Genomic DNA, 22371 nt, shown 5'->3' with positions numbered 1-22371 from the left:
TGAGAAAACCCCCTAATGAATTTCCTATAATAGTTGGCGAATCCTACAAAACATTGTAACGCTTTCAGGTCACTAGGTTGGATCCAATTTAATCAATGTAATCAGAGAAAATATCATTCAGAAAGTTGTGAAATCCTGTTGGTGCATTGAAGAATCCAAACGACAGAACAAGATTATCGAATAAAGCCTCAGACGTTAAAGACGCCGATTCCCACTCATCACCCGTCATGATGGGAATCAAATTGTAATAAGCTCCTCTAACGGCAAGGTTAGAAAAGCATTTAGCCCTAAAAGACTGATTAGAGTCATGGCTCCGCTCTGTACACTTCATACACACGCGGCTCCGCTCCGTATGCCTCGTACACATGTGGCTCCGCTTCGTACACCTCATACACACGCGGCTCTGCTTCGTACACACGCGGCTCCACTCCGTACACCTCGAACACGTGCGGCTCCGCTCCGTACACCTCGTATGCGCCCGGCTCCGCTCCATACACCTCGTACACACGCGGCTCCGCTCCGTACGCCTCGTACACACGCGGCTCCGCTCCGTACGCCTCGTACACACGCGGCTCCGCTCCGTACGCCTCGTACACACGCGGCTCCGCTCCGCACGCCTCGTACACGCGCTCCTCCGCTCCGCACGCCTCGTACACGCGCTCCTCCGCTCCGTACGCCTCGTACACGCGCGGCTCCGCTCTGTACGCCTCGTACACGCGCGGCTCCGCTCCGTACGCCTCGTACACGCGCGGCTCCGCTCCGTACGCCTCGTACACGCGCGGCTCCGCTCCGTACGCCTCGTACACGCGCGGCTCCGCTCCGTACGCCTCGTACACGCGCGGCTCCGCTCCGTACGCCTCGTACACGCGCGGCTCCGCTCCGCACGCCTCGTACACGCGCTCCTCCGCTCCGCACGCCTCATACACGCCCTCCTCCGCTCCGTACACGCGCGGCTCCGCTCCGTACGCCTCGTACACGCGCGGCTCCGCTCCGTACGCCTCGTACACGCGCGGCTCCGCTCCGTACGCCTCGTACACGCGCGGCTCCGCTCCGCACGCCTCGTACACGCGCTCCTCCGCTCCGCACGCCTCATACACGCCCTCCTCCGCTCCGTACACGCGCGGCTCCGCTCCGTACGCCTCGTACACGCGCGGCTCCGCTCCGTACGCCTCGTACACGCGCGGCTCCGCTCCGTACGCCTCGTACACGCGCTCCTCCGCTCCGCACGCCTCGTACACGCCCTCCTCCGCTCCGTACGCCTCGTACACGCGCGGCTCCGCTCCGTACGCCTCGTACACGCGCGGCTCCGCTCCGTACGCCTCGTACACGCGCGGCTCCGCTCCGTACGCCTCGTACACGCGCGGCTCCGCTCCGTACGCCTCGTACACGCGCGGCTCCGCTCCGTACGCCTCGTACACGCGCGGCTCCGCTCCGTACGCCTCGTACACATGCGGCTCCGCTCCGTACGCCTCGTACACACGCGGCTCTGCTCCGTACACACGCGGCTCAGCTCCGTACACCTCGTACACGCGCGGCTCCGCTCCGTACGCCTCGTACACGCGCGGCTCCGCTCCGTACGCCTCGTACACATGCGGCTCCGCTCCGTACGCCTCGTACACACGCGGCTCTGCTCCGTACACACGCGGCTCAGCTCCGTACACCTCGTACACGCGCGGCTCCGCTCCGCACGCCTCGTACACGCGCTCCTCCGCTCCGCACGCCTCATACACGCCCTCCTCCGCTCCGTACACGCGCGGCTCCGCTCCGTACGCCTCGTACACGCGCGGCTCCGCTCCGTACGCCTCGTACACGCGCGGCTCCGCTCCGTACGCCTCGTACACGCGCGGCTCCGCTCCGCACGCCTCGTACACGCGCTCCTCCGCTCCGCACGCCTCATACACGCCCTCCTCCGCTCCGTACACGCGCGGCTCCGCTCCGTACGCCTCGTACACGCGCGGCTCCGCTCCGTACGCCTCGTACACGCGCGGCTCCGCTCCGTACGCCTCGTACACGCGCTCCTCCGCTCCGCACGCCTCGTACACGCCCTCCTCCGCTCCGTACGCCTCGTACACGCGCGGCTCCGCTCCGTACGCCTCGTACACGCGCGGCTCCGCTCCGTACGCCTCGTACACGCGCGGCTCCGCTCCGTACGCCTCGTACACGCGCGGCTCCGCTCCGTACGCCTCGTACACGCGCGGCTCCGCTCCGTACGCCTCGTACACGCGCGGCTCCGCTCCGTACGCCTCGTACACATGCGGCTCCGCTCCGTACGCCTCGTACACACGCGGCTCTGCTCCGTACACACGCGGCTCAGCTCCGTACACCTCGTACACGCGCGGCTCCGCTCCGTACGCCTCGTACACGCGCGGCTCCGCTCCGTACGCCTCGTACACGCGCGGCTCCGCTCCGCACGCCTCGTACACGCGCTCCGCACGCCTCATACAAGCCCTCCTCCGCTCCGTACACGCGCGGCTCCGCTCCGTACGCCTCGTACACGCGCGGCTCCGCTCCGTACGCCTCGTACACGCGCGGCTCCGCTCCGTACGCCTCGTACACGCGCTCCTCCGCTCCGCACGCCTCGTACACGCCCTCCTCCGCTCCGTACGCCTCGTACATGCGCGGCTCCGCTCCGTACGCCTCGTACACGCGCGGCTCCGCTCCGTACGCCTCGTACACATGCGGCTCCGCTCCGTACGCCTCGTACACACGCGGCTCTGCTCCGTACACACGCGGCTCAGCTCCGTACACCTCGTACACGCGCGGCTCAGCTCCGTACACCTCGTACACGCGCGGCTCCGCTCCGTACACCTCGTACACACGCGGCTCTGCTCCGTACACCTCGTACACACACGGCTCTGCTACATCCACACTGTAAACCCCTCCTGACCCCACACATAAACTTCAGCTCATCCAGCACCATGACAACCAGCACAGCAGAGTCCTGCATCCACTGAGGCCCCTGATCATGTGACCCCTGACTCCTCCCCTCCTGTGACCTCATCACAGCTCCTGTGCGCACAGAGCAGCCATATATGTGGTGGCGGCTCTGCAGGTGGAGGTATGTGGAGACCCCATTACTGGGCGCAGGGGGCATTAAACCCTTCAGCACGGAGACTCTTTTGGGGTCTCTGTGTGGTGTGAACAGTGAGGTAACAGCTGTGGGCAGAATGCGGTTTAGCTGGTTCCCGTCCACATTAGATCCATTCAGACGACTGCAGGATGAAGGACAGAAGCCCAGAGAAGTCCTCACACAACGCCATTATTCCTCTCCTAGCTCCAGCGCAGTAATGTAGATAGTAGTGATTATCTCTCCATTACTGGATCGAGTATCGCCGGTGCTCGAGCCTCATATGTTTCGCAGCTGTTGGCCACTAAACATGCAAGGATTGCCCGCCATACACGGTAATGGGGTAGCCATGTTGGCTACTGGCATTACTGTGACTGTTCGGCCGCATCGGATCTTATAGAAGACCCGGAAACGCGGTTGTTTTAGGAGGGAGAGCTTAGATTAATGCCCCCCAGCCCTAAATATTATAAAGTTGTAACCTTTAGTGCCTTTCATGTGGCACTAAAACACTAAAAGGTGAATTTGAAGGGGTTTTCCCACAAACGAAAGTTGATTAACCCCTTAACAACATTTGCCGTACTAATACGCATCTGTGCCCTGGGACTTAAGAGCCAGACCCGTATTAGTACGTCATGGCGATCGCGCGCGCACACAGGCCGGGTGATTGTCACAGCTGATACCCGGTACTATGTGCAGGGAGCGGTCCTGCACCGCTCCCAGCACATTAACCCCCGCGATGCTGCGATCGAAGTCGATCGCGGCATTGCGGGGGCAAGGGGAGGTGATCGCCGATACTCACCTCCTCTTCCGGCTTCCAGCGCAGTCTGCAAAGGCTTCCCGGGTGTTGCCATGACGACCCGATGTCGTCATGACAACATCCGGGTCACCAGACAGCAGGAAGATTGCTTGGACATGCGCAGTGCATCTCCAAGCAATCTTCACACTGTGCATTTCTGACAGCTTGCATGGCATAGGGATGGTGCTGCATTCCTGTGCCATGCAGGCGATCAGAGAAAAAAAAGTGAAAGTCCCAGAGTGGGACAAAGTAATAAAGTGTATAAACTGTGTGAAAGTGGGAAAAAAAAATAAAAAAAAATTTTGCAAAAATATTTAAAAAAAATAAAAAAAATAATCCACCAAAAATAAAAATATAATGTACCCATCAATAAATATTATTATAAAAAAAAAAACAACAAAACAATAGAAGTACACATATTTGGTATCGCTGCGTCCGGAACAACCTGACCTATAAAACTGTCCCACTAGTTAACCCCTTCAGTGAACACGGTAAAAAAAAAAAAAAAAAAACGAAGCAAAAAACAATGCTTTATCACCATACCGCCAAACAAAAAGTGGAATAACACGCGATCAAAAAGACGCATATAAATAAAAATGATACCGCTGAAAACGTCATCTCGTCCCGCAAAAAACAAGCCTCCATACAGCTCCATCAGCCGAATAATAAAAAAGTTATAGCTCTCAGAATAAAGTGATGCTAAAAAATATTTTTTTCTATAAAATAGCTTTTATTGTGTATAAGCGCCAAAACATAGAAAAATGATACAAATGTGGTACCGCTGTAAACGTACTGACCCGAAGAATAAAGCTACCTCATCAATTTTACCACACGCGGAACAGAATTAAAAAAAAAAAAAAAAAAACAATTCCTGAATTGTTGGTTTTTGTTTATTCTGCCTCCCAAAAATCGGAATAGAAAGCAATCAAAAAATGTCACGTGCCTGAAAATGGCACCAATAACAACGTCAAGTCATCCCGCAAAAAACGAGCCGTCACATGACTGTCTGCCAAAATCTGGAAAAATTATAGCTCTCAAAATATGGCGATGCAAAAACTAGATTTTACAAAAAATGCGTCTTTTAGTGTGTGACAGCTGTCAGTCATAAAAATCCCATATGATTCTGGCATTGCTGTAATCACACCGACCCGAAGAATAAAGTCGTCTAATCACTTATACCGCACAAGGAACAGCGTCAAAAATAAACTCTTGGGTTAGGATTGGGCTAGGGTTAGGGCTGGGTTTGGGGCTAGGGCTGTGCTGGGGCTAGGGTTGTGCTGGGGCTAGGGTTGTGCTGGGGCTAGGGTTGTGCTGGGGCTAGGGTTGTGCTGGGGCTAGGGTTGTGCTGGGGCTAGGGTTGTGCTGGGGCTAGGGTTGTGCTAGGGCTAGGGTTGTGCTAGGGTTAGGGCTGGGGTTGGGATTTTTTTCAAAAGTAAGAAAAAAAGATGACGATATGGCGACTAGTGTTGAGAGCAAGTGCTCGCTACTTGAGTTTGCATCGGGTGCTCTGGTATGCATTGAGTATCGTGGGTATTTGAGTGACATGCTCGAGTCTCTGCCCCATATGCTTCGCGGCCAAAAAACTTTACGGGGATTGCCTGCCATGCACGAGCGATCCCCGCATGTTTTTTTTTGGGTGTCTAATAACCGTGAAACATGCAGAGCAGGGACTCGAGCATGTCACTCGAGCACACGCTGTACATGGTGCATACCTGAGTACCCGATGCAAACTCAAGTAGCGAGCACTTGCGCTCAAGAATAATGACAACTTATTCAATATGATGACCTAATGTAAACAAATTCTGTGCCGTACCTCTGGGTTCAAAATGTTCACTATACAACTTAATAAAATCCTTGAGGGGTATAGTTTCCAAAATGGGGACACTTGTGGGGGAGCTCCACTGTTTAGGCACATCACAGGCTCTCCAAACGCGACATGGTGTCCGCTAACAAATTGAATGCAAAATCGGCTCAAATTGTTAGCGGACGCCATGTTGCGTTTGGAGAGCCCCTGTGTGCCCAAACATTGGAGCTCCCCCACAAGTGACCCCATTTTGGAAACTAGACCCCCCAAGGCACCTATCTAGATGCATAGTGAGCACTTGGAACCCCCAGGTGCTTCACAAATTGATTCGTAAAAATGAAAAAGTGAAAAAAAAAAACACTTTTTCATTTTTATGAATCAATTTGTGAAGCACCTGGGGTTCCAAGTGCTCACTATGAATCTAGATAGGTGCCTTGGGGGGTCTAGTTTCCAAAATGGGGTCACTTGTGGGAGAGCTCCAATGTTTGGGCACACAGGGACTCTCCAAATGCAACATGATATCCGCTAACAAATTGTCGGCTCAAATTGTTAGCGGACACCATGTTGCGTTTGGAAAGCCCCTGTGTGCCCAAACTTTGGAGCTCCCCCACAAGTGACCCCATTTTGGAAACTAGACCCCCCAAGGCACCTATCTAGATTCATAGTGAGCACTTGGAACCCCAGGTGCTTCTCAAATTGATTCATAAAAATGAAAAAGTGTTTTTTTTTTCACTTTTTCATTTTTACGAATCAATTTGTGAAGCACCTGGGGGTTCCAAGTGCTCACTATGCATCTAGAAAGGTGCCTTGGGGGGTCTAGTTTCCAAAATGGGGTCACTTGTGGGGGAGCTCCAAAGTTTGGGCACAGAGGGGCTCTCCAAACGCAATGTGGTGTCCGCTAACAATTTGAGCCGATTTTCCATTCAATTTGTTAGCGGATACCATGTTGCATTTAGAGAGTCCCTGTGTGCCCAAACATTGGAGCTCCCCCACAAGTGACCCCATTTTGGAAACTAGACCCCCCAAGGCACCTATCTAGATGCATAGTGAGCACTTGGAACCCCTAGGTGCTTCACAAATTGATTCGTAAAAATTAAAAAGTGTTTTTTTTTTCACTTTTTCATTTTTACGAATCAATTTGTGAAGCACCTGGGGGTTCCAAGTGCTCACTATGCATCTATAAAGGTGCCTTGGGGGGTCTAGTTTCCAAAATGGGGTCACTTGTGGGGGAGCTCCAAAGTTTGGGCACACAGGGGCTCTCCAAACACAACATGGCGTCCGCTAATTATTCAAGCAAATTTTACAATCAAAAAGTCAAATGGCGCTCCTTCCCTTCCGAGCCCTGCCATGCGCCCAAACAGTGTTTTTTCCCCAAATATTGGGTATCTGCGTGCCCAGGGGAAATTGCACAACAAATTTTGGGGTCCATTTTTTCTTGTTACCCCTGTGAAAATAAAAAAAATTGGGTCTAAAATAACATTTTTGTGAAAAAAGTTAAATGTTCATTTTTTTCTTCCACATTCAAAAAATTCCTGTGAAGCACCTGAAGGGTTAATAAAGTTCTTGAATGTGGTTTTGAGCACCTTGAGGGGTGCAGTTTTTAGAATGGTGTCACTTTTGGGTATTTTCTGTCATAAAGACCCCTCAAAGTGACTTCAAATGTGATGTGGTCCCTAAAAAAATGGTTTTGTAAATTTTGTTGGAAAAATGAGAAATCGCTGGTCAACTTTTAACCCTTATAGCTCCCTAACAAAAAAAAATTTTGGTTCCAAAATTGTGCTGATGTAAAGTAGACATGTGGGAAATGTTATTTATTAACTCTTTTGTGTGACATATCGCTCTGATTTCAGGGCTTAAAAATTCAAATTTTGAAAATTGCAAAATTTTCTAAATTTTCGCCAAATTTCCGTTTTTTTTCACAAATAAATGCAAGTGATATCGAAGAAATTTTTCCACAATCATGAAGTACAATATGTCACGAAAAAACATTCTCAGAATCAGGGGGATCCGTTGAAGCGTTCCAGAGTAATTACCTCATAAAGTGACAGTGGTCAGAATTGTAAAAATTGGCCCGGTCATTAACGTGCAAACCACCCTCGGGGCTTAAGGGGTTAAAATATTGTCTGTGTCTGACCGTGTACGGAACATACCACATCTCCTGGGCAGGAGATGAAGCAAAAGAGTATACAGACATTACAGCCGGGGATCGCAGAGGATTCATTTTGTGAGGTAAAATATTGTTTAAAAACAGACAGTGAAATATTTTATCTCACAAAATGAATCCTCTGCGATCCCCTGCTGTAATGTCTGTATACTCTTTTGCTTCATCTCCTGCTGTAATGTCTGTATTGTCTTTTCCTTCCTCCCCCGCACAGGAGATGTGGTATGTTCCGTACACGGTCAGACACAGACAATTTTTTAAATGAACTTTCATTCGTGGGAAAACCCCTTTTGCCTTTTTTTTTAAACCTATTAAATAAATAATGAATTTAGAAACATATTTTTGATAACCGGCCAAGGTAAAACAGACACCTGGGAGCTGATATTATCTGGCTAGGAAGGTCCATGAATATGATGGCCCTTTGCTGCACTTTGCCAGGCTCTTGCCGATTATCATGGTGCATTGGCATTTGGCGCAATATTTTTGGGAGTCTATGTCAGCTGGTCTCAATCCCAGGGGTTAGTATTGGAGAGACATCTATGCGACACCCCCATTACTAACCCAGTAAGCTAAAAAAAAAAAAAACACACACGAAAAACACTGCCTGGTTCACCAATTTATTAATTAAAAAAAGCCTTGCTGGTCCGAGGTAGTCCAAGGATTCCGACATAGTCCACAAATGGCAACCTGAAAGACATAAAAAGAGAGAATTAAATAAAGACAAGAGCCAGTCCCTCATTCACCAATTTATTATCCCCGCAGTTCCGATGTAGTCCATGGCATATTGACGTCTCGTATGTCTCGCTATAGGCACAAGCAGCGTTTCATGGAGACATCATGGAAAGAAAGTTGTTGGAAAACGCACCTGTTGCAATGTTTCGAGGTTGGACACCTTTTAAAAGCCAGCGTCCTATCCCTTGGGTGTTTCTTATATAGTGATTGTCTCATGACAAGAAGATCTCGAATGTCAGAACCAATACACACACATTACATAAAGATAATACATGACACAAGAAACAAACAACCACCACCGTCCATTGAGTTACAGGATTCTAACCTGTTAATACTAGAAATATATTGCACAGGAGATACCGCAGCCGATTCCCACAAGAATAATCCTGGGAACACAGAATTAGAGATGATTGTGTCTCAGCAGTTTCTATAGGATTTAATACATTCCTAATTTCGGAGAGTAATATAAATACAGCAGAGAACAGAGGAATAAAGTTCAGAGAAGAAGCTTCATAGAAAGACAATGAAGTTACAGACGTCATTTAACCCTTTGGGAGAAAGTGATTCCAGGGACTAAATTCAGAACACGTCTCTGTAGAAGTTTACTGCGTTGTGATTGTGAATCTGCTGTGGTCGTTTCTTCTAACACCGACTATTGGAGATCAGAACTTTTATCACAGTTTCCGAGAAATGTCTGGCCACGGTGGTCTCACCAAACTTCTGCTCTTCTTCATTCTTTTTCTTGCAGGGGCCGCAGTGGAATTTCATCCAAGAGTCATAGAGCCAAATAGAGAAGCGATGTTCCTTCAGTCTGATTTTAATTGATTGTTCTGTTTGTCCAACATCCACTTTATCACAAGGCACTTTATTGAGTAAATCACACCAGAACTGTAAAGGTATGTGCCCACGATCAGGAATAGCAGAGTTTTGGATGCAGCTCACCTGTGCTGCGTCCAAAACTCTGCGTTCTACATCTATTTGATGCTGCGTAAACTCACCCACGGCGCGGGTTTACAAGCATCCGCATGTCCATTTCTGTTGCAGAAACGCTCGTCTCCGCAACAGAAATTTTCACAACAGAATGTATTGGATGTGTTAAATCCACATGGTTCACTGAACACATGCGGATTTAACTGCGTGATTAGAACACAGCGTTTTGGATGGAGCCAGTATAGGCTACTTCCAAAACACTGCTATTTCCTGATCGTGGGCATATACCTTAGCAGGTAAAAAAACACCAATATCCACAGGTATCCCTTCTAATTGGTGGGAAAACTATCACGTTTAATCCTTGAACAGTTCTGGCATGACAAACATGGAAAAGTGCCCCTTTATGGATTTGAAAGAAAGTCTGTTTAGATACTTTAGCTTAATAATATCAGTTCTAATCAAATGGTTAGATAATAATTTACCCATAAGATTTACAAATTGTGAGGTTGTTTTAAAAATCTTATATTTAGGGTGTTTTTGTGTTGCCACCTTTATAAGAATCACAATGATTTTGTTTTTGTTCCGCTGATAGATACATACGACCCAACTATAAAAAACGTATTGCCCATCCAGAGGGAAAAAAACACTGTACATGGAGACATTGGCATCAAATAACTCTTGTGTTGGTGTTCTTACAAACAAGCTTTCATAAATTCCTCAAACTTCTGTGTGTGAATTAGACATGGGATCTAACGTGATAGAATATTACAGTCCGCGGAAGGCGGGAAACATTCATATACACGGCTGGTGGTGATGTAGTTAGTGACGGACTCCGGCCAAATATATGTCTGTCGTCCTCATCGTGAAGTAGTTATTTCTCATGTCACGTGTAATGAATATCTCCTGCAGTATTACTAATGCTGATTCCAGTGTCAGAAAATGAGACGAGAATTAGCGTTATGGAAGATGCAGACTCCGAGGAAGAGACTGCTTGTTATCTGTGGCCTAAAATATATAGGTTTTATTAGTAGATGCCAGGGAAAAAATCAGAATGTTGTATTATTATTATTATACAATTGCTGCTTGGGCCCCCACCGCCAGTTTCTGTATTTACTGGTCAGTGCCAACAAACTTGTGATTCCTACAGTCAATCAGTTGCCAAAGCAGTAAGGAGCACAACCATTGATTGGGAGCATGGAGGAGATGTCTTAGTCAGCAATTCAACTTATATTCCAGTCCATATAAGACTAGAGAATACAACATCTACACATTCTATCTCCTGATATGTTTCCCCTTATTGTCTCCAGTAATTATATTATTACACAGAATTCATTATGATGCTACATCGGCTCATCTTCTTCTCATTCAAGTCTTTACAATATTGGATCCTCTCAGTGAAGATCTTCCATAGAAGATAATTTTCCTGATTTACCTATCAAAGATGGACATGGACAGAGACAAGATGACGGAGAGGATATTACACCTCACCCTAGAGATCCTCTTCCAGCTTACTGGAGAGGTGAGAGATTCTGATGACGTCACATTACATCATTCTTATCTATGGGAATAACAGATGGACAGAACTGGAGAGGTGAGGACTCTGGAAATGTCTATAGTGAGATTTATTAATTTGTCTCTCCATTACCAGGATTACACAGTAGTGAAGAAGACCTCTAGTGAGCGCTGTCAGGACCCTGTGTCTGAGGGATGGGGAAGACCCCTGAGCCCAATCATGGGGCCTCCACCTCAACCCCAGATGCATGAGGACTTCAATGACCAGAAGATCCTAGAACTCGCCTACAAGATGATTGAGCTGCTAGCTGGAGAGGTGACACTGCTGGGAATACTGGGACATTATACAGTAACGATATGAAGGGATCGGGCGGATGACGATATCATTGTATGTGTCAGGCTCCTATAAGGTGTCAGGATGTCGCCGTCTATTTCTCCATGGAGGAGTGGGAGTATTTAGAAGGACACAAAGATCTGTACAAGGATGTCATGATGGAGGTACCCCAGCCCCTCACATCACCAGGTAATAGACAGGACTAAATACACACGGACTATAATTATCTGTATGTAAAGAATGAATTCAGTCCCTGTATGTATTTCCTCCAGATCTATCCAGCAAAAGGACAACACCAGAGAGATGTCCCTGTCCTCGTCTTTCACAGGACTGTAAACAAGAAGATCCCAATGTTCCTCAGGATCATCAGGTAGATGGAGAGAAGGTGTCATGAGATCTCCCCTATGATGTGTAGACGGCTGTGAAGTTCTTGTGCTCAGTCTTGTTTTATTCACCAGTATTATATGTTTTATACTTGTGTAATGAGAACGGTGGAGATGGCAGGATTAGAGCTGATCATAGATGTGAGTTCTCAATCTATCTGTAACTTTTGCAATATTTGTTTCAGGGTGAAGATCTGACCCATAATCATAGTACAGAGAGATATGTGAGGGGTGATGAGTGGTGTAAAGAGGAGATTCCTACAGATAACCGTCCAGGTGAGTAGTAATCACTAAATTCAGAGAAGTCACGGATTCATCTCAGTCACCGGCTGTGGTTGCTTTATCGGTAGTGTAGTCCGGCCGTATCACAATCGTGTGATCACCATTTTGCCTCTAGACCACAACATTCTCCTCCACCGAAAACTGTTCAAATGACTTTGGGCTTTGAAAGCCATTTTCTATAGAGGTTATAACCTCGAAGATCCACTTACCCCCCTGGAATAAGAAGATGCTGACCGTTACCTGCCCAGATCTGTAAACTACAAAGCCAAATGACAGCGTACGTAGAATGTGCTGACAAATTAGAAAATAATATTATGATGGGCCTGTAAGAGAAAGTGGAGGGTAATGATGCTGTTGGCTTCCTAAATCCCTGATATATTATTGGATGAATCTACCTTCTCTCCCTTCTGTGCTGCTGAATATGATCATATGGTCCCTACAAGACCAGGTCCAGTCTTTCTGGCCAAACTTCGCTTTTATGATTGACAACATTAAATGTGCAGTGAGGGTCAAGTGTGAATTTCTGTACAATAACAACAGAGTTTCCCTTTATCCTGACTTTTCAATTTCTTTTAAAACCAACTAACTTCAAACAGGATTGCGATAAATTACACAAAAAACATTACACCTGTGCCATGATATATCTCTAAGCTGTGCGTGGCTGATGGCTGTAATATACATTTATTGTGTTGGCATGGCTCGAGCCCTGGTTTCATAGATTCACTCCACGTCATAAATTCCATTATGTTTTCAATCCTAAGGAATTCAGATTACTGCACAATCTCTCCTGAAATGGGAGCACTAATACTTTCTCTACTCTTCTGCTCCGGACTCATAGTAGCTCCAATGGTCTACCATAAATGAATGCAACTTCGGTTTAGTGTTGGAGCTCTCCCTTATATATACGTTGTTGTTGAGGATGTAACATATAATAAAAAAATGTCTTTTTTACAGGTTTATTCTGTATGATAGGTTGATTGTGGTGGGATCGACCGCCCTCCCTTTTGTGAGTCTGTAACTCCCTTTTGGTATTTAAAAGAAGGTCTGGTCTCTATTGCCTCTTCCAAATGCTCAAAATCTAAATTTAAGACCCCTCATCTCTGCACTATTATAAAAAGTTCTCTTTAAAATTCTAATATTTCTTCTTCAATCTCAGCTGACAGAAAATATTGGCCCTTATGATAGTTTAGATTGCCAAGAGCCACTGAGCCCCATACTCTAATTACCCCAGAGAGGTTTCTCCACTAGTTACTCATTTTTTACTGATAAAGACTGTTGAGTTTGATCATTTCAGTAGATGTGTTATTGACTATACTCAGTTTTTGACTACAGCAGTTAGTGCCCAAAATACTCAGATTTAACCACTTCCCACAGCCAGTTTTGTGTTCCTCATCAGCCCATTTTTCAGATCTGACTTGTGTCTCTTTTATGAGGTGATAACTTCACAAATGATAATCTGAAACAAATGGACCTTACAAATTATTTTCCAACTTCTCTTGAATCCAACAATCCCCTATATATGGTTATACACTACTGTCTGGGCACATGGCAGGTTAAGAAGGGAAGGAGCGCCATTTAGTTATCTGAATGCAGATCTTGCTGAAATAGTTGGCAGACACAATGTATTGGAGGCGCTGTTCATAGTCACCTGGCAGCTCAAAAGATGGCCACCACGAACAGGCTTGTCACTATCTACTCTATTTTCCAGATCCCAGGGATTGCCTTGCTCATCACCCTTTAACCCCTCTACATGGATCTGGACTTACACAGAGACCCCTAAGCTTGGGCCACGGTGTTACTTGCTGTTCAGTGGTGTGAGATCAGAACAAGAACAGTCAGGCAGCTGGGTCAGAACCAGGAGGGCAGAAAAAATACAAAATCAGAAGATACAAGAGTAGTCAGTAAACGGGCCGAGGTCACAACAGGAAACAAATACACAAGCTGGGAGCTGAGCACAGAGGACTGAACCAGAGGAGAACAAGGCTGTATCTGGCAGCTCCCGGCAATATGCTTCCACCTTTAGTAGGGTGTGGTGCTCTCCAGTTGGCTGGAGTAGGGAGCAGATTACTCCAGCTGGACAGTACACACACCCATACTGCCAGACTGGATGGTACTACTGGTTCCAGGCACCCTAATCTTAGTGGCTGGACAGAGGCTGCACCATCCAGGGCTTCTGGTTCTGACATCTCCTCCATCACCAGCGCCGCCTGCAGAATGAATAAGGCGGCGCCTGGTGACAGAAGCACACATCGCAGGAGCAGATTCCAGAGGATATGGGACACAGTGAATTAATCTATGGGAGTAGTGACTATTTTGACTCCACGGCCACTTTCCAGAAATTATCACGCAATGGATGTTGGAGAGTGAAAATTGCACATTTGCCATTTTATTCCCAAACACATAGTACCCAGATTGTGCTACAGGAGACACACTCCGTAAATTAAGTAGGGTCTTCTCACTATAGTAATGCCAAACACTTGGATGCTAAATGTGATCTGAGCACACTGCAAGGCTCAGAAGTGAGGGTGAGATTTAACTTTGGGAGAGCGGATATTGCTGGATTAGTTTATGGAAGCTATGTTGCTTTTCAGGAGCCTTGGAGCCACTAATAATGTGGAAACCTGTTTTTCCACTGATAGATGATGGACCTGAGTGGGGGCTTGTTTTTTGTGAGATGAGTAGAAGTTTTTATTGGTATTATTTTTGCCTACATAACATGGTTTGGTGGCTTTTTATTCCATATTTCGGAGGAGGAATTAACAAACAGTTGAACACTACGATCCACTGGTTCATCCTATGAGGTTTTCTATTAGACTGTGAAATGTTATTGTCCTGGTGAATAATTCAATATTTTACATAACTTTCCAGTTTAAGTAGAAATTAAAAAAATAATTCAAAAATAATAATTGGTTTTCTTCTTGGCAGATGACTGTACCAGGAGATCAGAGGGACAGCTGACATTTTCAATTTTTAAATCAGATGATCTTGAGATCCCAGAGGATACAATTGAAATGAATGCCATTACTCCAGATATACCATCATCCCTTCACAGCAAAGAGCTATCATCTGATCCTTTGAAACAGGTCCTGTCTTCTGATTCATTAGTGACTACTAAGGAAAGTCAAAGTCACAAAATAAGCATTAAACAACAAACTGCTCCTAATGCAAAGAAGCCATTTTCACTTTCAGAATATGAAGATAGTTTTTCCCTCGAAAAGTCTTTTCTTAAATATCAAAAAATTCACGCAGCAGAAAATAGATTTTCTTGTTCCAAGTGTGGGAAATATTCTAACCAGAAATCTAATCTTGATGGTCACCAGAGACTTCACACAGGGGAGAAGCCATTTTCCTGTTCAGAATGTGGGAAATATTTCACACAGAAATCAAGTTTTGTTAAGCACCAGAGAATTCACACAGGGGAGAAGCCTTTTTCCTGTTTGGAATGTGAGAAATGTTTTAGCCAGAAATCAGATTTGGTTATCCACCAGAGAAGCCACACAGGGGAGAAGCCTTTTCCCTGTTCCGAATGTGGGAAAAGTTTTAGCCTGAAATGGAATCTTGTTAGTCACCAAAGAACTCATACAGGGGAGAAGCCTTTCTCATGTTCAGAATGTGAGAAATGTTTTAACCAGAAATCAGCTTTGGTTAAGCACCAGAGAATTCACACAGGGGAGAAGCCTTTTTCCTGTTTAGAATGTGGGAAATGTTTTAACCAGAAATCAGATTTGGTTAAGCACCAGAGAACTCACACACAGGAGAAGCCTTTTTCCTGTTCAGAATGTGGGAAATGTTTTACACGGAAATCAACTCTTAATAAACATCAGAGAACTCACAAAGGGGAGAAGCCTTTTTCATGTTCAGAATGTTAGAAATGTTTTAGTTGAAATTTTTTTCTTGTTAAAGAGGTTGTGCACTACTAGGACAACCGCTTGTCATTTCTTGTGTTTGGCCTTGTTAAAAATAAAAGCACTCGGGGCATGGCGATGCTGAGGAGCTGAGAGGACGCAGGAGATCTGAGCTCCCGCTATCCGGCTCATAATCCTATACTCACCAGACCCTGATTTTCATTTATGTGCCCTGCAGCACAGCTCCGGAGAAGCGGGGAGCGGCTGGGCTTCTGAGGAACTGCTACGGAGAGGGCTCTGATCCATCGCGCTCTGTGGACCACGGCAGAGTAAACTCTCTGAGGAGCGGCGGCCATCTTGAGGGTTCTGCACGTGGCGCAGCTCACAGGCGCCACTGAAAATATATGCTGACAGTCGGTCTCCCTCTGAAAGGCCTGAGGAGCGACGGGCTTCTGGAGAGGTGCAGCAGTGAGTGTACCGGACAACCCGGTCCCGAGGCCTATCTAGGGGCCATTGGAATATCTGAAGGAGGGAAACACAGCAGCCACATCCTAACTCTGCAAGGGGAAGTGTAAGCCCTGGGGCATGAGACTCTCAGCCTATATTTAGTCCCTTGCATTCATATATGGTACACAGAGTGACTGAAACAATATACAAAGCAACCAGAAACCACTATTTCCTCCAACTTTTATTATTGGAAATAACATATGTTTTCTACTGAAACTGGCATATAATTTATAAAAGATATTACTGAGGCACCGCTGCAGTAAAGATACCAGGTGGCAGCATTGTCCAGACACTGACCTCTACATAATAAATCTGCATAATATACAATTGGAGTAAACATAATACAATATATTCTGCCTATAACGTTACAAAATGAGCCGAGGGAAAAACTCTAGTATAGAAAATAAATTGAAAGACTTTGCCAGAGGGGACCCCCAGGAAAATTCTCGATTGAGAAAGGGGCCAACATCCTTGTCACATAAAACAACGGATCAACGTAAGAGTAATGTATCTGATGAGGAGGAGGGGGAGTGACACGAAGAAATGACTTTGAAGCAAGTTGCTGACCAACTTTTAGAAGCTATATCCACTTGCAAGAACTGTGACCGGAAAGATAGAGGAGGTTCTTTCAGATGTGGGCCTACTCCGCCAAGACATGCAAACTATGAAGAAACGTGTCACTAAGGCTGAGACAAGGGTATCAGAACTGGAAGATAAACTGCCACCTATTGTTAATAAGTTGACCAAGGTGGCGGGATCCATAACACCTGGCGCCAAAAAGCTGATGACCTAGAAAATCAAATGCGAAGAAATAATATATGAATTATTGGCCTACCAGAACGAACAGAGGGTCAGCATCCTGAAATCTATTTGGAAAATTGGCTTAAATCTACCCTAGGAGATGAATACTCCCCGGTCTTTGCTGTGGAAAGGGCCCACAGAGTTCCAGCAAAACCCCCCCCCTCCTGGGGCCCCTCCTAGACCCCTTCTTGCTAGACTGATGAATTCTAAGGTCAGAGATACCATCCTGAGTTTAGCATGACAAAAAGGCTCTATTAAATACAACAATTCTGCAATTTCTATTTTCCCTGATTTTTCTGTGGAACTACAAAAACAGAGAGCCCAATTTATGGATGTAAAGAAGAAACTTAAAGACAAAGGGATTATCTATGCAATGGCTTATCCTGCTTGTCTCAGAATTGTTTCTGGAAACTCTACTACTTTCTTTGCTACCCCGGAGGAAGCGTTGGAGTGGCTCCAATTGCACCTAGAGCCTGGAAAAGGGTGACAGACACCCTTTGTGCCTCCGTTCCTATATTGAATATTGGGTTTGATGTAATTTGATACACCTTTTACATATGCGGGAGCTCAGACTTTGCATCGTCAAAGACAACATAATACCTCACACTGGGATCAGTGTTGGTATTCCCCGAAAGGAAGCGTTATAAGAAAAGTTTACTTCTTGTTTTGGTTGTGTTTAGGGTTGTTGTTTACAAGTTGAATGCTGTCAAAGTGCTCAATCCTTTTTGCTTTGTCTCCATGCAATATAATTTGTTGGGACCTATAGGGGCGATAGATCAACCTGGTGAGCCCCATAAATATATAAATTGGGTGGAAATTATTGGATACGTCAAACGGGAAATAATGAATATGAGCAGTAATTGTGTAATGGCCTTTTGTTTGTACCCCTCATATTTATTCCCATCTTCTTATATTAGGTAAATGGCATCGCAACTGAAATGTATGACATGGAATATAAGAGGTCTTAAATCCCCTAAGAAGAGGGTTAAAGTATTCTTGCAAATCAAAAATTACCAGCCACATATCCTGGCTTTGGTCGAAACACACCTCACTAGAGATTCAGCTAGGTGGCTAAATAAACCCTGGCTGCAATGGTCAATACACTCTTACCATACAAGCTGTTCAAAAGGAGTTTCGCTTTTAATCCACAAGGCCATTAGCTGGGAGGCCCGCAGAGACTAAGAGGGAAGATTTGTTTTTATAAATGCTATAATTGATTCTAGAGAGTATGTAATACTATGTATATAAAACCCACCTCCTGCTAATCTAATAATTGTCCAAAAGGCAGTAAGCTTCGCACTAAACTACCCGGATGCTCAGGTCTTGTGTATGGGGGATTTCAACCGGATTATGGATGAAAATTTAAATAGATTGAGAATTGGTGACAACACCAGAACGACAATAACACCATTTTCTAATTTGTTTTCAACCTATATGGAGAGTATTGGTTGGATAGACTTGTGGAGATTACATCACCCCGGAACTAAAGAATACACATGTTACTCCTCAACCAAATCTACGTTATCGCGGTTAGATTATATTTTCATTTCTAGTAATATCGCAACGTGGGTACATAGTATTGAGCATGGGGTAAGAGGGATCTCAGACCATAGTCCGGTGATACTAACGCTTAAATTTGACCAGGTACGAGACAGACCCACATGGAAACTTAATCCCTTTTGGTTAAAATTAATTGGTCCTGATGATAGAATACCGGATCAAATAGACTGTTTAGTGGAAGTACATCTGTTGCCAAGGAATATTAAGATTTTTTGGGATACACTGAAGGCATACCTTAGAGGATGCCTCTCCTCCACTATTACATACATCAAGAGAATGACTTCACAGGTTGATACCGAGTTTGAACATAGGTTAAAGGAAGGTGAACAGACTTATGTTTCAGACCCGTCTGATGAGAATAGAGTAAACTGGCTACATTCCTATAGATTGTATACACAAAACGTTGACACTAAATCTAAATGTAAACTATTCTTCACTAGACAATCATATTTTGAATTGGGGAACCAATCAAGTAAGTTGTTGGCCTTTATGGTCCGCAAACATAAAGACTCTAGTGCTATTCTTAGGATTCGAACATTAGGGGGCCAGATAGTCACTACGGCAGAAGATATTCTAAGTAGCTTTCATAACTTTTATAAATCATTATATAAATCCCAAAGTGCCCATAATAAATTGGAATGTCTCACTTATTTGGCAGATCTTGATTTTCCCAAATTAAGTGTCTCACAACAATCCCTTTTAGATGCAGATATCTCTTTAAAGGAAATAAATGCAGCCTTGGCAGATAAGGCTTAGGGTAACGCTCTGGGCCCTGATGGCCTACCACTAGAGCTCTACCATAGATACCAAAAGGTCTTGATGCCGCACCTTTTAGAGACTTTCTCAGAGGCGATGCAAAGTGGTTCCTTGCCTGAATCCTTTTATGATGCCAATATTATTGTCCTAAAAAAAAAGGGGAAAGATCCTCTGGAGTGTGGATCATATTGCCCTATTTCACTATTAAACGTGTATTACAAAATTCTTACAAAAATTCTAGCCATGAAACTTAATAAGGTGATACTATCTGTTGTCCAGCCGGACCAAACAGGTTTTATGCCAGGAAAAAATACATCTATTAACATTAGAAGGGAGCAATCAATAGCTCAATATAGCTCTTTGATACCGGGAAATGATTGAGCCTTGACTTCATTGGATACGGCCAAGGCTTTTGACTCGTTGGAGTGGCCGTTTTTATTTGCTTGCCTAGAGAAATTTGGTCATGGCCCTAAATTTCGGGTCTGGATTCAAACATTGTACGCGGCCCCCAAAGCTAAGATAGTGATAAATAATATATCCTCCACATCTTCTTCATTGGAATGGGGAACCAAAAGGGATGCCCTTTGTCTCCGGTTCTATTCGCTCTAGCAATTGAAGCATTGGCTATAAGAATACGATCATCTGAGGATATCAGTGGAATTACAATTGCAAACAGAACTGACAAAATTGGTTTATATGCAGATGACATGATAATTTTTATGGACAAGGTTAAAGATACTCTCCCATCTGTTATATCTACTATTGATAAATTTAGTGAATATTCGGATCTCTTTATAAATTGGGATAAGTCTTCTCTTATGTCTCTGTCGCCCATTCCGAATGCTGATTTGGAAACGTTATCTCCTTTACCTGTAGTGTCCTGTTTCAGATACATGGGAATTGTGATTGTTAGAAATGATAGAGAGGACCTCTAAAGTAATACTCTCCCTTTATTAGAATAATAAGCTAAATGTAAATTTTCCTTGTGGGGGAGATTACCGCTATCAGTGTCAGGAAGGATTAACTTAATTAAGATGATCTTCCTCCCTAAAGTTAATTATATATTACAACATGGTGCAGTAACGGTCCCTAAAAAATTCTTCACATCTCTTAACTCTTTGATGTCCACATTTATTTGGGGAAACTCCAGACATAAACTCAGGTTATCTATCGTTCAAAGTCGTAAAGATATGGGAGGAGCAGCTCTGCTTGACTTCCATCTATATTATTTAGCAGGTCAACTAAAAGCGATCCGTAGTTGGATGCCGGACTCCCAGTTACCGAATTCTGAGAACCACTTGCCACACGTTTTTAGGCACAGGTTGTTTATTGGGTTTTTTAGAATTTAATAAATCGACTACCATTAAGTTGTTACCCCTACATACATTGGCGAGAACGGTATGGAAACAGGCAAAGAAAAGAATTGACTTTACACATGTTATAGCTGAAATACCTATATCGGGGAATCCGTACTTTGCGACATTAGTGGAACATTCATCTGCCCCCTTTTGGAAAGCTAGTGGGGTCTATTTGTTAAGAGACATTTATGAAAGGTCTATACTGATGTCATTTGAACAGGTGCAAAATAAATTCAAGGTTCCAAGATCTCAATTCTTCAGGTACCATCAACTTAGAAATGGGCTCAGATCTCACTTACAAAATTTAGAAATCAAACTATTTCCTCATTTCCCTTAATAGGAATACTTAAATCTCAAGGTCCACAAGGTCTTATATCCAGCTTGTATACATACTTGCTATCAACAAGTGGAGACTTCTAATTCCGAATATGGGGGAGGAGGAATAGGAGGTAGTTTTGGAGTTCCTGTCCTTTTTCTCCCCCTCCATCAATAAGAAGCTGATTCAGCTATATATTATTCATCAGTCATACCTCACACCCCTCAGACTATATCAAATGGGGCGTTCCTCTAATTCAGAATGTTTACGATGTCATACCATAGATGCTGACTTTGTTCATTTAATTTGGGATTGCACCATTATTCGGTCCTTCTGGCAGGAAGTAACCTCTTTATTATCTTCCTTAGTATCCATCCCAATTCCATGTGATTGATTGATTTGCCTTTTGGGGGTAATGGAGGATGATGCCTGGGATCATTATACTAAGATTTTTTTGAGAGAAGCCTTATTTTTGGCACTGAGATGGATGGGCAACACACATCTTGGATCGCACTGGTTAACTCAATCATCCCATTCGAAAAGATAGTATCCAAAACAGAGGTTGTCCATTAAAATTTTCCAAAATATGGGACTATTGGAATGCTTCGTGTCTTACGGTCTCTACTTAGGCAAAGGGTTTGAGCTGGGAGAGTAAATTTGAAAGGGGTGTGAGAATAAATAGAAAACCGCAAGTTATAAGTGACAAAGAGGTTGCTTATAGGGGCAGACATTTAGATCCATATATATTACGATGAGAGTCAATCTGAGCATGGAAAGGATAAAGACAGCACAAGTTTGATAAGTTGTGGTTGAGGGTTCAAAGTTTGGATTGTATCCTAATTAGGTAAATACCCTTTTTTTCTCCTTTTTATATAAATCCAGAAGATGCGACATCCACAGGGCAAAGAAATTATTTATCTGCATGCGATAACCCATCCGACCAGTTTATTTTAATGTGTTCTCATCGATGTAAGAGATGTAAATTTGTGTTGATGTGATGTCTCTGGATGCTTTCTATTACCAAATGCAATGTGTAATTGTTTGTAAAATTGTTTAATAAAACAAATTAAGTTTTAAAAAATAAATAAAAGCACTCAATCTCCCGTTCCATGCCTCTGCTGTTCCAGCGGTGTCAGCACTTACGTTCCCAGGGCTCACATAGGCTTGTTACATCACACGAGCCCTGTGCCCAATCAGCTTCACTCTCCCCATCTTTGAATGTATTGA

General features: G+C 44.8%; 1 protein-coding gene across 1 annotated transcript; it reads left to right on the top strand.

Moving 5' to 3' along the window:
• The first annotated feature begins 10349 nt into the window (after nt 1–10349).
• Nucleotides 10350–22156, top strand: LOC141192420 (uncharacterized). Its single transcript, XM_073661939.1, has 6 exons — nt 10350–11009; nt 11139–11318; nt 11402–11525; nt 11609–11706; nt 11905–11995; nt 14927–22156. Exons 1-6 carry the CDS (start codon nt 10932–10934, stop codon nt 15868–15870), a joined length of 1515 nt encoding a protein of 504 aa, XP_073518040.1. The 5' UTR covers nt 10350–10931; the 3' UTR covers nt 15871–22156.
• Nucleotides 22157–22371: the final 215 nt, after the last annotated feature.

The sequence above is a fragment of the Phyllobates terribilis genome, unplaced genomic scaffold (assembly GCF_046119375.1).
Source record: "Phyllobates terribilis strain yellow unplaced genomic scaffold, ASM4611937v1 Scaffold_61__1_contigs__length_8056638, whole genome shotgun sequence".
Taxonomy (NCBI): domain Eukaryota; kingdom Metazoa; phylum Chordata; class Amphibia; order Anura; family Dendrobatidae; genus Phyllobates; species Phyllobates terribilis.
The sequence above is the reverse complement of the archived record's forward strand: the minus strand, read 5'-3'. Positions and strand labels throughout refer to the sequence as shown.

Coding starts and splice junctions, on each gene's coding strand:
- LOC141192420 (XM_073661939.1), top strand. CDS start 10,932: ATGGACATGGACAGAGACAAGATGACGGAGAGGATATTACACCTCACC. Junction 11,010..11,138: donor TCTTCCAGCTTACTGGAGAG/GTGAGAGATTCT, acceptor CTCCATTACCAG/GATTACACAGTAGTGAAGAA. Junction 11,707..11,904: donor ATGTTCCTCAGGATCATCAG/GTAGATGGAGAG, acceptor TATTTGTTTCAG/GGTGAAGATCTGACCCATAA.